This window comes from Rhinolophus hipposideros, assembly GCF_964194185.1.
Source record: "Rhinolophus hipposideros genome assembly, chromosome: 23".
Lineage (NCBI taxonomy): Eukaryota > Metazoa > Chordata > Mammalia > Chiroptera > Rhinolophidae > Rhinolophus > Rhinolophus hipposideros.
In genome coordinates, this window is record NC_138069.1 from 44714090 (window position 1) to 44725314 (window position 11225).

General features: G+C 53.8%; 1 protein-coding gene across 2 annotated transcripts; it reads left to right on the forward strand.

Annotated features, from left to right (window-relative positions):
- Positions 1 to 6403: 6403 nt before the first annotated feature.
- On the forward strand, positions 6404 to 8243 carry PSMG3 (proteasome assembly chaperone 3). Of its 2 annotated transcripts, none has more exons than XM_081035561.1 (3): positions 6404 to 6419; positions 6971 to 7207; positions 7824 to 8243. In XM_081035561.1, the coding sequence occupies exons 2-3, from the start codon at positions 6992 to 6994 to the stop codon at positions 7974 to 7976; spliced, it is 369 nt and encodes a 122-aa protein (XP_080891687.1). In that variant the 5' UTR covers positions 6404 to 6419; positions 6971 to 6991; the 3' UTR covers positions 7977 to 8243. The 2 variants fall into 2 exon arrangements, with proteins under 2 accessions (XP_080891687.1, XP_080891688.1); XM_081035562.1 differs by having other exon boundaries at positions 6416 to 6448.
- The last annotated feature ends 2982 nt before the right edge of the window (positions 8244 to 11225 follow it).

The following is an 11225-nucleotide window of genomic DNA, read 5'->3' on the forward strand; positions in this document are numbered from 1 at the left end:
GTGGATTTGGGAAAGCCTCCAAAACTCTGAGTCCAGCCGCCAAATGTGACCCCCTGTCCTGAGTCCTTGCCCCAGATGACCGCTGGGTTGCAATTCCTCCAAAGGAAGGAACCCCTATACAGCTCCACCCCCTCCCAGTGCAGGAGCTCGGGGAGTAGATTGGAGGCAACCACAGGCCATTCTATAAACAACAAATGAACGAACGGGAGGCCCAGGCCATGAGGGATTGTCCTAGGTCGGCAGCAAGGTGGCACCCGAGCCCAGGAGAGGGCCTGCTTTCTCCCAGCCCATCCTCCCCCCACCCTAAGCCCCTTGCTTAGCACAATGCAGCTCAACAGACGTTGGCATGGCCCCGGGATGTGCAGCGCTGGCTCTGTCCTCTCACTGTAAGAGGAAACAGGGTGAATGAAGCACAGTGGGCCTCCATGTGGACCAGCAGCTTTTCACCGGCTCCACGCAGGGCAATGAGATGGCTTCCTCCCTGGGAAATCATTTCTTAAGATACTGAAAGAAAGGCTTTTGGAAATTGTGTGTGGTTTAAGGTCTCACTTATTAAAGAACTAAACGAATAGCAGGAGACGTGAGTGCTGGGCAGCATTCAATGCTTCTGAGGAGAGTGGCAAGCCTCGCGCTGGGACGAGAGTGTCATGCTCGGGTTTGACTCAGTTGGGCAGAAAGCAGAGTGACACACCAAAGTCTCGATTCTGGGCCAGGATGGCATTGGTCCAAAACGGCATTTTCTTTGTGTTTACTGTGTGATGGTAAGTGAAAATACTCCCATCGACATAAACCTCCAACCACCGCCGGCCACACAGACCTCGCCAGGCCAGGCTGAATCCCCCACGCCCAACAGGGAACACCACTGGCCTCTAAAGGAAAAAGATGTTTTCACTTCGGACCCTGCACTGCAGGCATCTCAGAAGCAATCTCGAAATGCTCCTGGGGAAGAGGGTTTGTTCCCTTTCTGGATGAACTGCTCCTTACAAACTAGACTCAGCTTTAACAGTATTCGTTAATTTCCCTTGGGAAAAATTTGAATTTCACATAAACCGGAGTTTTGCTTTTGTAATAAAATATATGTGATCTTCAATTGGTTGCCTTTAATTTTTTTTCTCCAAAAACCTCAGTGGCAAATGTTTTTCTTATATCTTACCTCCTCCCTCAACTTAGATAGTCCTCATTTAGAAAAAATCATTCGCTATCTTTTCCCAGATAACTGGGTACTGCTAAGGTAAGTCTGTTATGGAGCACCCAATTAAAACTGTTTCTATTTCTGTGCTGCTATTTATTCCAGGGTCTTTGTGACCACTGTGTTGGGGACAGTGTGCCATACAAGCAGCTCTGCAGGCAGGCAGCCCTGCCACCAGATTCAGTCACACCCACGGAGGCAAAGGAAGGGCAGCGATGAGGCTGTGGTGAACGTGGGGGTCCCCAGGGCACGAGGTCTCTGTCCTCAGTGGGAAAGACGTACAGACATGAGGCCGGCCTCGGCCTCCTGCTACCGTGGCAGCTTTGCGTGCCAACTTACAGACTGACGTCCTAATACGGCACGACTGGCTTCTGTACGTCCCAGCCTTTCTCCAGAGACAGGACAGTGGCATTACAACCTCACAGCCTGAAGGAGAGTCAGAGGCTGCTGCGATATTTCCCAGACCAGCCGAGGGGAACTGGGGACCATGCAGACTGGCTAACACTACCACTGCTGGTGCTTCTGCTCCTTGCAGAAGCCTGGTGTGTGGAGAGCTCGGAGCCACTGACCCCGTGAGGGCCTCTTATGTGGTATGGCCCCTGGATTCCAACGACCCATTGAAAGAGGGAAACTATTAAACACCCTGTATGTGTCAGGCCCTAAACTCAGCCCTTCTGCAAATGAGATGTCATTTAATCCTCCCAATTATTCAGCATACAAGAATCGGTTCCTCCAAAAGGAATGACACAGATGAACTTCATGATGCAGAGTGAGAGAAGCCAGACACGATGGCCACACAGTGTGTGTCCACTTATAGGAAATGTCCAGAACGGCATGTCCAGAGACAGGAAGTAGATGGGTGGTTTCCAGGGGCTGGAGGGAGGGAAGGGCGGGAGTTCTAAGTACTTTATAACTTCCATTTATGATTTCTTCTTCGACATACGTTATTTAGAAGGATGCTTTTAACTCCCAAAGCATGGGAAGTTGCTTTCACATTAACTTATTTTTTACATACTCATTATCCAGGGCTGGGCATGTGACCCAGAATTGGCCAATACATGGATTCCATCTCCTGGCCATAGTGACTGATTCAAGGTCAGGCTCATGAACCAGGCTGTTCTCCAGAGATGCAATCCTGGCACTTTTACTGGGAGAACTGGGAAAGAAAAGCTACTGAGGTGTAGAGGCCGGTGATTTTACCACAACACAGGGGCAGCTCTGTGAGAAAGGAGCCAACACGACGACGGCAGAGTGAAGAGATGGGGAGAAGTTGTGTGAGTCTCTGGTCTCTTCAGCTGTGAGAGCCCACCTACCACCCTTTCGGGCACGAGATGGTTTCACAGGGTGTCTGCCACCCACACGTGAAAAAACCCTAGTGGTACACCTTCCCTCACTCTGTAACCCAAATATAAGAAAATATCCATATCTAAGGCCCATGTCTCAGGCCTGTACCATAAATGTCACCTCCTACCATCTGCTACCAGCTCCTCTCAGAACCCGATGAGAGACATGAGCATGATAATCACTTATATAGGGGTCCACCTCCTACTGCATCTCACAGACACTGGAGACAGGGTTGTGTCTGCAAGACCGTGACTCAGGCAGGCCCTGCACAGAGCCTCCTGCGAGGCCAGGCGCCCAGGCCACAGGCCAAGGCAGTGAGCGGCGCCTTGAGCATGATTCCTTCCGAATCCCAGTGCTTGACGTACACCCAGCTGTCCCCCGGCTGGTACACTTACTGAAGGATGGGAGAACAGCTGGCCAGTAATAAATGTGACAGCTACACTCATAAAGGCCTGGTGACCTGCCGCACGTGAGCCACCTCAGCCATCATGCAGGCGCAATCGTCATCCCCAATGAAGCTGGGAGACCAAGGGTGACTGGGCAAGTTACCCAAAAGTGCAAAGTGACGTCCAAAGAGATTGATTGTGAATGTGGAATTCTGACCCGCTCCAAGACTGTCACACCCTGGTGGTCCCTACTGCTGAAGTTTCCGTTACCTGAGTGCCTGCAGTCCTGAGACTGCACAGGAAAATAGAAAGCGTCCCAACGCCGTTGCACTAATGAACAGATCGTTTACACATGGGGCTCTACTCACACCTTAATGGGGGCAGACCCAGAATCTCACACGTGCATACCCCACATTGGAAGGCCTGCAACTCACACTGTGATGCCGTGGCGTCCAGTGCAAATCAACTGCAAAGTCAAACTGTCAACCTCAAGAAAAATGTAAGATTTAGGCCACCCATAACTGTCCGACTGGGGGATATTCAGATGGAGCCCAAAGCCATGGCAGCTGTAGGGGGGCCTGGGGTGCTGGAAAGGCGGGCAACTAAAAACACGGAAACTGACAGGCTGCTGACAGGATGGCACTTCAACAAGAAGTGAGCTGAATAGCAAAGGATTAAGGGAGGCTCTTGGGAAGGTTGATGGCACCATCGTATGTTTCAGCAAGGGCCAGGGACTCACAGTGACACAGAATGTGTTGAGCTATCAGTTTGTTAGAAAATTATGACCCTGCCAAATCAACACTTGATTAATTCTTTGTTGGTTCTACAAGTTAGCATATAATTGCATTCATAACCTAAAATTCCTTGAATATAAGACAAATTCAAGATTTTCCCCCTTTTTTATTTTTCAAGATGAATTCTCAAATTCTCTTCCCCCACTATTGACACGGTTACCACCTGATTCCCTTTTTAAGTGAATTCGCTTAGGGATCTTTCCAGTCCAATGACCGCCTTGCGCTGGAGAACAGTCTACAGCAGACAGTGAGCTGCTCCACATTTCTGGGTGAAGCGTCTGCCCACATCCCCAGGAGGTCCCCAGGACCCTGGACTGCCACCGCCCAGACCAGGACAGCCTTCCCGCCTCTCGCTTCCTTCCTGCTCAGTCTTTAGCAAAGACCTACACCAAAAAAAGTCAAATGAAAGCACTTACGTATTTGCTTAAGTGTCATCCAAACATTGCCCACTTTGTTCTTCAGCATCCCTTTAATAAAGGTGATAGGTCATTTCAGAGTTGGTATTGGGGGGGCACCAGATTCGCGGTGTCTATTTATCTAAAGAGAGAACGCACAGTAAGTGAATAAAAATGAATGAATCTTTTGAAGGTTTCACACAGCAAAGCAATACATTGGCAATTTGATTTTTGGATGTGTGGGGGTGGATGTGTTTAAATTTAGAACCAACAAAAACTTGGACTCCCTGAGAAATTATATGCTTCCTTCTTTTTGTGTTATTGGAACCATGAAACTCAGAATCTTTCCCTCTGTGAACTGGCTGCAAGAAAGTTCAAAAACAAGTTACCTCTTGATTTTTGTGTCCGTTTTTACCATGTTTTGTATACATGCCTTTTATTTTCGGTCACCAGAAATCATTTTAGCAGGAGCATGCTTCATTGGATTTGATTGGGTTTTGTAAGGAGTTACTAGAAAAGGAAGTAAATGGTGGCCAAGGCTCCCTAAGGGGTATGTGGTGTGGACAGGCTGGGCTGGGGGGGTGCACCTGGATGAGGCTCTCAGGAAACTGGACAGAAAGTCGTGAGTGTGGGGTTTCAAAGGTATGTTAACCCCCGAGGAAGACTCTCAAGGCTCAGATTGCGGTGGTTAGCACAAGACACCTCCCCACCCTGCCAATAACACTTCCGGTTTGGAGGAGGATGAGCAGTGGGGGGGATGGGGGTGCTCTCAGGGGTCCTGGGGAGAACCGGAAATCATCCTGCTACAGGGGCTGTACTGTTCTCTCCTCTTCCCCTTTACTTGGGTATATGTGACATGAGACCAGTAATTAGGGTAAAGGTTTGCAGCTCATATCCAGGCCTATCAGCTTTGTGACCTTGGGCAAGTTCTCAGAACCTGAACATCCTGTCTATAAAACTGAACAATAGTGTTCCTACTTAAGGGGTTAAGATTAAATGGGTTACTATATATAAACCTCTTATAACAACGTCTAGCACATATTAAGTACCAAATAAACGTTAGCAGTTCTTGTTGTCTTGGACGCAAAAGGACGTCCCAGATGGGCTTGGCGGTGCAGTCCCCAGCACCAACTGGGGGGTTAAAGGGCTCTGTGTGACTTCAGGGCAGAGAGCTTTGACAAAATTCTCTCCTAGACAGGACTCGACTCAGACTCCCCTGAACTCTAGTTCAACTAGGCCTCTACTTTTGGACTCTGTGTTGTGTCTGCATTTTCCACCTTTAGCAAGAATCTCCCTTCCTCCCTATCTGTCTGCCCTGCCCCGCCTCCCTGGTGCAGCAAGACCACTGCTGGGCTGGCTCGGCCAGACGCCCCCAGCCCCGCTGTTGCCTCTTGGTAACGTCCAGCCCGCTGACCCCTCGCTGCTCCTCAGCTGCGGATTCCCACCGGCCCATGTTGTAGTGGGGATCGAGCTCGTTCTGCACTGAGGTCTCTCGTGCGTGAACAAAGGTTTCTAGGGAAAGGAACTTCGCAGGGTGATTGTGTCACGGATCCCTAACTGAGCGGGTCGCGGTGGGTCGTCCCGTCCCGCAGGCGGGAGACTTGAGTCAAAGGTTCCTGTCTGCCTTCAGCAACCCGTCGGTCTCCTCGTGCTCCTCGTGCACCGAGGCTCACACACCTCGGGGTCAGGCGGCTAAACCGCCCCCGTCCCGTGCGCCCCCCCACCCCCGGCTTCCTCCCACCTCCACGTCAGCTTCCTTAGTTCCTGCCTTAATTTCAAATTCATAAAAGAAACTGCAAACTGTCTCTGCGGAGCCCATGAGCCCTTGCTCCCCGGCAACTGTCGTCAGTTCGGCTCAAACGAACGCTTATAAAAATCCCGTACAGGTTTGGGCGTTTTCTTACGTGCACATCTGACAACTGTTTTCAGGAGTGAAACCGTTCAGCTCGGGTTTTGCTGACAGCTCCCTGTGCTATTTTGAGGGTCCCAGAACCCACGGCCGAGGGGCCGGAGACCCCTTCTGAGCTCCCCCCACCGCAGGGGTACAGGGTCCCCGCAGGAGGACCCCTTCTGGAGAGGCTGCGAGTCCCTGCACTGAGAGCCCGGCCAGGCCCTCCCGCGGGGCACCGCACCCAGCGGCCCAAAGCGGACAGGCCAGGGCACCGGAAGTCCCGCCAGCTAAACTTCCGGCGCTGGAAGCCGGCTGAGTGGGCGGGCCTGGGCTCGGGAGGCGGGGCCTGGGGCGGGGCTACGCCGAGCGGGGCGGGGCCCGCCTCGCCCGCGTGCGTCACTTCCGGCCGCGGAGAGCCAGGTGAGCACGGGCGGCGTGGCGGCGCGTGGGTGCGTCCGAGCGGCCTCCGCGGGTGGGCGTCCCGCTGGTCCCGCCTCAGCCGCCCTCTGCCCCGCTCCGGGGCCTTCGCCCGCCGTGGGGGGTGCCGCTCTGTGCGGCCGGTGGGTTCCCGAAATGCAGAAAGTAACCTCCGGGGAAGCGGCGGGGCGGCGGGCGCGGCCTTGGCCCCGGCGGAGCTCGCCTCCGGGCCGGGGGCGGCGGCGTGACCCCCGCAGGCACGGGCGCGCGGGGAGTGCTGCTCCCGGGAGGGAACGGGGCTCCGCGGCCCGCCCCGCAGACAGGCGCGTGCTGCCTCCCCGCCGGCTGGGCCCGTCGGCTCGGCGTGCACGTGTGCGGTCAGCGCTCGGGGCGTCCCCCGTGAGACCTGGCTGGGCACGCGCCGGCTTTGGACTGGCCAGCGTGTCGCTCCTTTACTGCCAGATGCCGCTGACGCTGCGGCCCACGGCCCGCCCCACGGTCACTGACTTGCGCCGCTCCTCTCCCTCCCGCCCATCTTCTTACGTGAACCACAGGTGCCATTGAAGAGACTCACCATGGAAGGCGCGCCGCTGGTGACGTCAAAGCAGAAGACTGAAGTGGTGTGTGGGGTCCCCACTCAGGTGGTCTGCACAGCCTTCAGCAGTCACATCCTGGTGGTGGTGACTCAGTTTGGGAAGATGGGTACCCTGGTCTCCCTGGAACCCACCAACGTGGCCAGTGACATCAGCAAGCCCCTGCTCACTACTAAAGTCCTCCTTGGACAGGACGAGGTGAAGTGGTTGGGAAGGGACCCCCGTGGGGAGGCAAACCTGCCTCCTGGGCTGTCATTGGTGAAGACAGACACGCAGTCTGGCGGCCTCCCCCCGCCATCGGGTGACAGCATTTCCTGGGGCCTTTGTGGGTGTGAGGGCATCCACCTGCCCAGAGTTGACGCTTTTCCCAGCCCATCAGCATTTTACTCAGCACATAAGTGAGGGTATTCATTTTGTAACCTGGGCCTCCCTCCTCAGGTTGACCCTGTCACGGTACGTTATGCTAATGAGTGGCTGACTTTGCTCCATGGTAGAAAGGTCCTCTGTGAGATTTGACAGTTTCCCTCTGCGCGTTGTCTTTCTTGAGTCCTCCCCGATTAGAGATAGTCGGAAGAGACAGGAATCAGAAAGCACTGAGAAGAGAAATTCAATGCTGCCTCCTTAGCTGTGTGTTTATATGACGAGCGCTGAGTCTCGTTGAACTCTGAATCACTGTCGTATCGAACTTCTCAGATGGTGATTTGATGGTGGTGTGGGAAGCCAGCCTGGGTTCCTTGGGGATACTTAATGAAGGCATTAAGGAGAAAACAGATTTCTTGCATTTAAAGTGGTTTTCTCCCCTTCCCTTCGCCAGCCCCTCATCCACGTTTATGCAAAGAACCTAGTGACATTTGTGTCTCAAGAAGCTGGAAACAGAGCAGTCCTCCTTGCAATGGCTGTGAAGGACAGAAGCATGGAGGGGCTGAAGGCCTTGAAGGAGGTGATACAGGCGTGCCAGGTGTGGTGACCCTGGGGTTAGCGGCCACACCTGCTGCTCAGCGGGGCCAGGTGGAAACTCAGACCCCTCCGGGTAACCTGAAGAGCCTGCCTTCGGTCCATCAGGAGGAGGAACTGGAGCCAGAAGAAATTCTCATATGTCCGGCAGACTTCTCTTTGGCTGCTAATACCATCCATGGATGGCAGGAGAATGTGGAGTGTTGGGAGAGTTGTGACTGGTCCTCACCAGGGTCCAAGGAGTTGCACATATTTGATAATTGAAAGAATGGTCATGCCAGTTGATGTACAGAATCAGTTATTGGAGGAAAATTTTTTTGTACAAATAAGTACATAACCCAAAATATCTCAGCAGCCTTCTTAAGGGTGGTGAGAACTTCAGTCCCACACCAAGTTCAGTTTGGTGTGCCTTAGGTGGGGGCCAGCCCGGGGAAGGCCGACGGGGCTGACTGCCCCTCCCCGGGGGTGGAGGGGAGCGCCTGCATGTGTGAGAAAGGCGTTTCCCCCAAAGGCCTGGAGGTAGGAGCACGGGGAGGGCAGGCAATACTGCTGTCAGACTGCAGCATGTCCAGGCTGGCTGAACATGACACCTTTGGTGGGACAGGCAGGGGGCTTCTGTGCTGTGCTGAGGCCTTGCGTTTGATCCTGAGCTCAGTGAGGAGCTGCTGAAGGGTTGCAAGTCAGGTCGGGTCTACCCTTTGGAAATAATCCGAGGAAATATTCCCAAGGATTGGCAGGAGCTTGGGGTGAGGCGGTGGCTTCAGATCGCATTTACACCACAGAAGTCAGCTTCTGGCTGCTCAGGCCTCTGACAGTAGCCTGGGACCCACCTGGGCTCCGTTGTTCCCCTGGTCACAGTGACACGTGTCGCTGGTCATACGAGAAACCAGAGGACAAGTCTATAGCTTTTGACTCTTAGTCCCCCAAGAAAATAGGGGCCACTAGAGAGCTGAGTTAGGAGATGAGGTCTGGAAGCAGGACTGGCTGGGGTCCCCAGAACAGAACAGCACCGATGACACCCCTCCTGGGAGTTCAGGGTTCACATAAAGAAACACCTGAAAAGCCCTCTGTGTGCTCTTGGGATTATTGGTTTCTCTCAGAACCATCAGCCTCTGAAATCTGAGTTTCTTGATTTTAGAAGCCCCTGTCTAGGTCAGGTGACAGACCAGCTGAAACTGCTGGTCCAATTTACAAGGAATGTAGAGCGTGGGCTCTGGTGCTCGGGCTGTGTCCCGTGCAAAGCTGTCATCCAGGGCACAGACCAGCAGCAGGTTGACATGGCAACCTTAGTGTTAGGCATCTCGCAGGCTTCCCACCAGGGCCTGCGTGCTTTGGGACACCAGGGGAAACAGGCAGGCCCATCCCTGGGAGACAGGACTCAGCTTTAGCTCAAATACTCCAAATAGCTTCGTCCCTTCCCCGGACAGCAGGGCTCCCGCCTACCTTCTTTCTGCCCCCAGTGACTTGTATGGCCGTCTGAGACCCCCCCACACACACCTTTGAGCTCCCTCTACCTGCTTTTACACCAGCGTTCCCCCTAATAAGATCCTACGCAGTGAACCCCCCTTAGCATCTGTCTCATGAAGGACCAGGACCGACAAGTCTTAAGGGCACAAAGGCGCTAACACGAGAAGGGAAGGGACTATCCACACAAGTAAGGAATCCAAAGATGACTTGTGTGTCATGACAGGTGTGGGGGCTAAAGTCGCTGCTGGGATAAAGGAAACGGGTAGGAGGAAATGAGAACGCAACCCACCTGGTCTGGGAGCAAGGGCCTGGCATCATCGGTCACACTGAGAGTGCACTCTCAGGTAAATGACAGTTCAACACTGGCTTGTCATTCACATGTGTCATCTAAAAAATATTTTTGTCCGTGGCACCCTGGTTTCTGTCAGTTCACAAATGGGGAACCTGAAGCCTGGGTGGGGTTCCGATCTGAGTCTAAATTCAGATTTGCAGCATTTGGGACTAAACGCATTACTGTGAGACCAGCTCACACTGCCTATGGTCTTTTCGCATGCCTGGTGACTTGCCTAATTCTCGCAACAGCTAGGTGAGGTCACTGCTGTCATCTACACATTACAGATGAGGAAACTGAGGCACAGGGAGTCACACAATGGCCACTGAGGGGCAGAGCTGGGCTCTTCTGAGCTGCGACTGCAGCAAGGACCCTGTCCCGGCCAGAGGCACTGCTGCCTCGTATGGTTCTGGTCCGCAGAGCAGCGCCTGTGCCATCTGCCCGCCCTTACCAGGCAGGCAGGCAGTGGAGAAAATCAAGGCCCCGGTGAGACAAGCCTCTCAGACACGGGGTGATGGGTGGTGGCCCCGGGATATAAACACAGCTGTGCCCGTGTCGTTGGCACGTCCGCATGGCTGCCACCCGGAAGGTGGTGTAACATGCAATTGAAACCAGGGTCCCAGACGCCTTCTCTAAGTCATACTTCCAGCTGCCTGAAGCTGCCTGGTAGCTCTTAAAAAATACAGACTGAGACTAAGTGCTGTTGTCAAGCCAGCGCCTTGCTACTCTGCTCTGTCTTATAAATCAAGACATGTAACTCCTGTGAAAAGTCCCTTGGCCGCTGCTTTCCTCGGTGCTCCGCTCCCAGCTGCTATCATTCAGAGGGAGAGGTACAAGCTCCAACAGATCTACAAAGCCAGCAGTTTCCACAGGCAGGGCTGTCTGCTTTGTGGAAATCGTTATTCCTGTAGGTGGAAAGGCTGCATATGGCGCTCGCCCAGTGATCAAACTAATTACAACTCATAGCAATTTATGGCTGAATGTAAATAATGGACATTGGGCTAATTTGCCAGCCCATCCAGCCATAGATGAGGTTCACTTGTTCCAGGCTGTGCCCTTGGACCAACACGGTGTCCGTCTGAGCTGCATGCAGAGGCCTCCAAGCCCCCATCCTCTTCCTCCCTTTTCCTGAGTGGATGTGGGGATGCTGTTCCAAACTCAGAGCCAAGGACGAACAGGGACCCTTCGAGGTCAGGAGAAGGCAGGGAGGACATGTTGGCAAGTGGGAAGCAGGCCCAGGCGGGCCGTGGGGCTTTATGAGTCACTGCCTATCCAGGGCTGGGGCTCCCTGGGGTTCAGTGTGCGCAAAGGAGTCGGGAAGCAGGCTGGCGTGCTCCAGGGGTTGGTCGCCGCACCACGGACCCTCCCATGCCCCTGGGGGACCCTGGACACGTGGATGAGCCTCTGAGTCCCCTGCTCCCATGTGTACCAGGGCCTCGGTAATTCCAGCAATACGGCCCTTGA

Excerpts from the sequence above, each read along its gene's own strand:
- PSMG3 (XM_081035561.1), top strand. The coding sequence starts at position 6,992 with ATGGAAGGCGCGCCGCTGGTGACGTCAAAGCAGAAGACTGAAGTGGTG. Across the intron at positions 7,208-7,823 it reads TCCTCCTTGGACAGGACGAG|CCCCTCATCCACGTTTATGC; the intron begins GTGAAGTGGTTG and ends TCCCTTCGCCAG.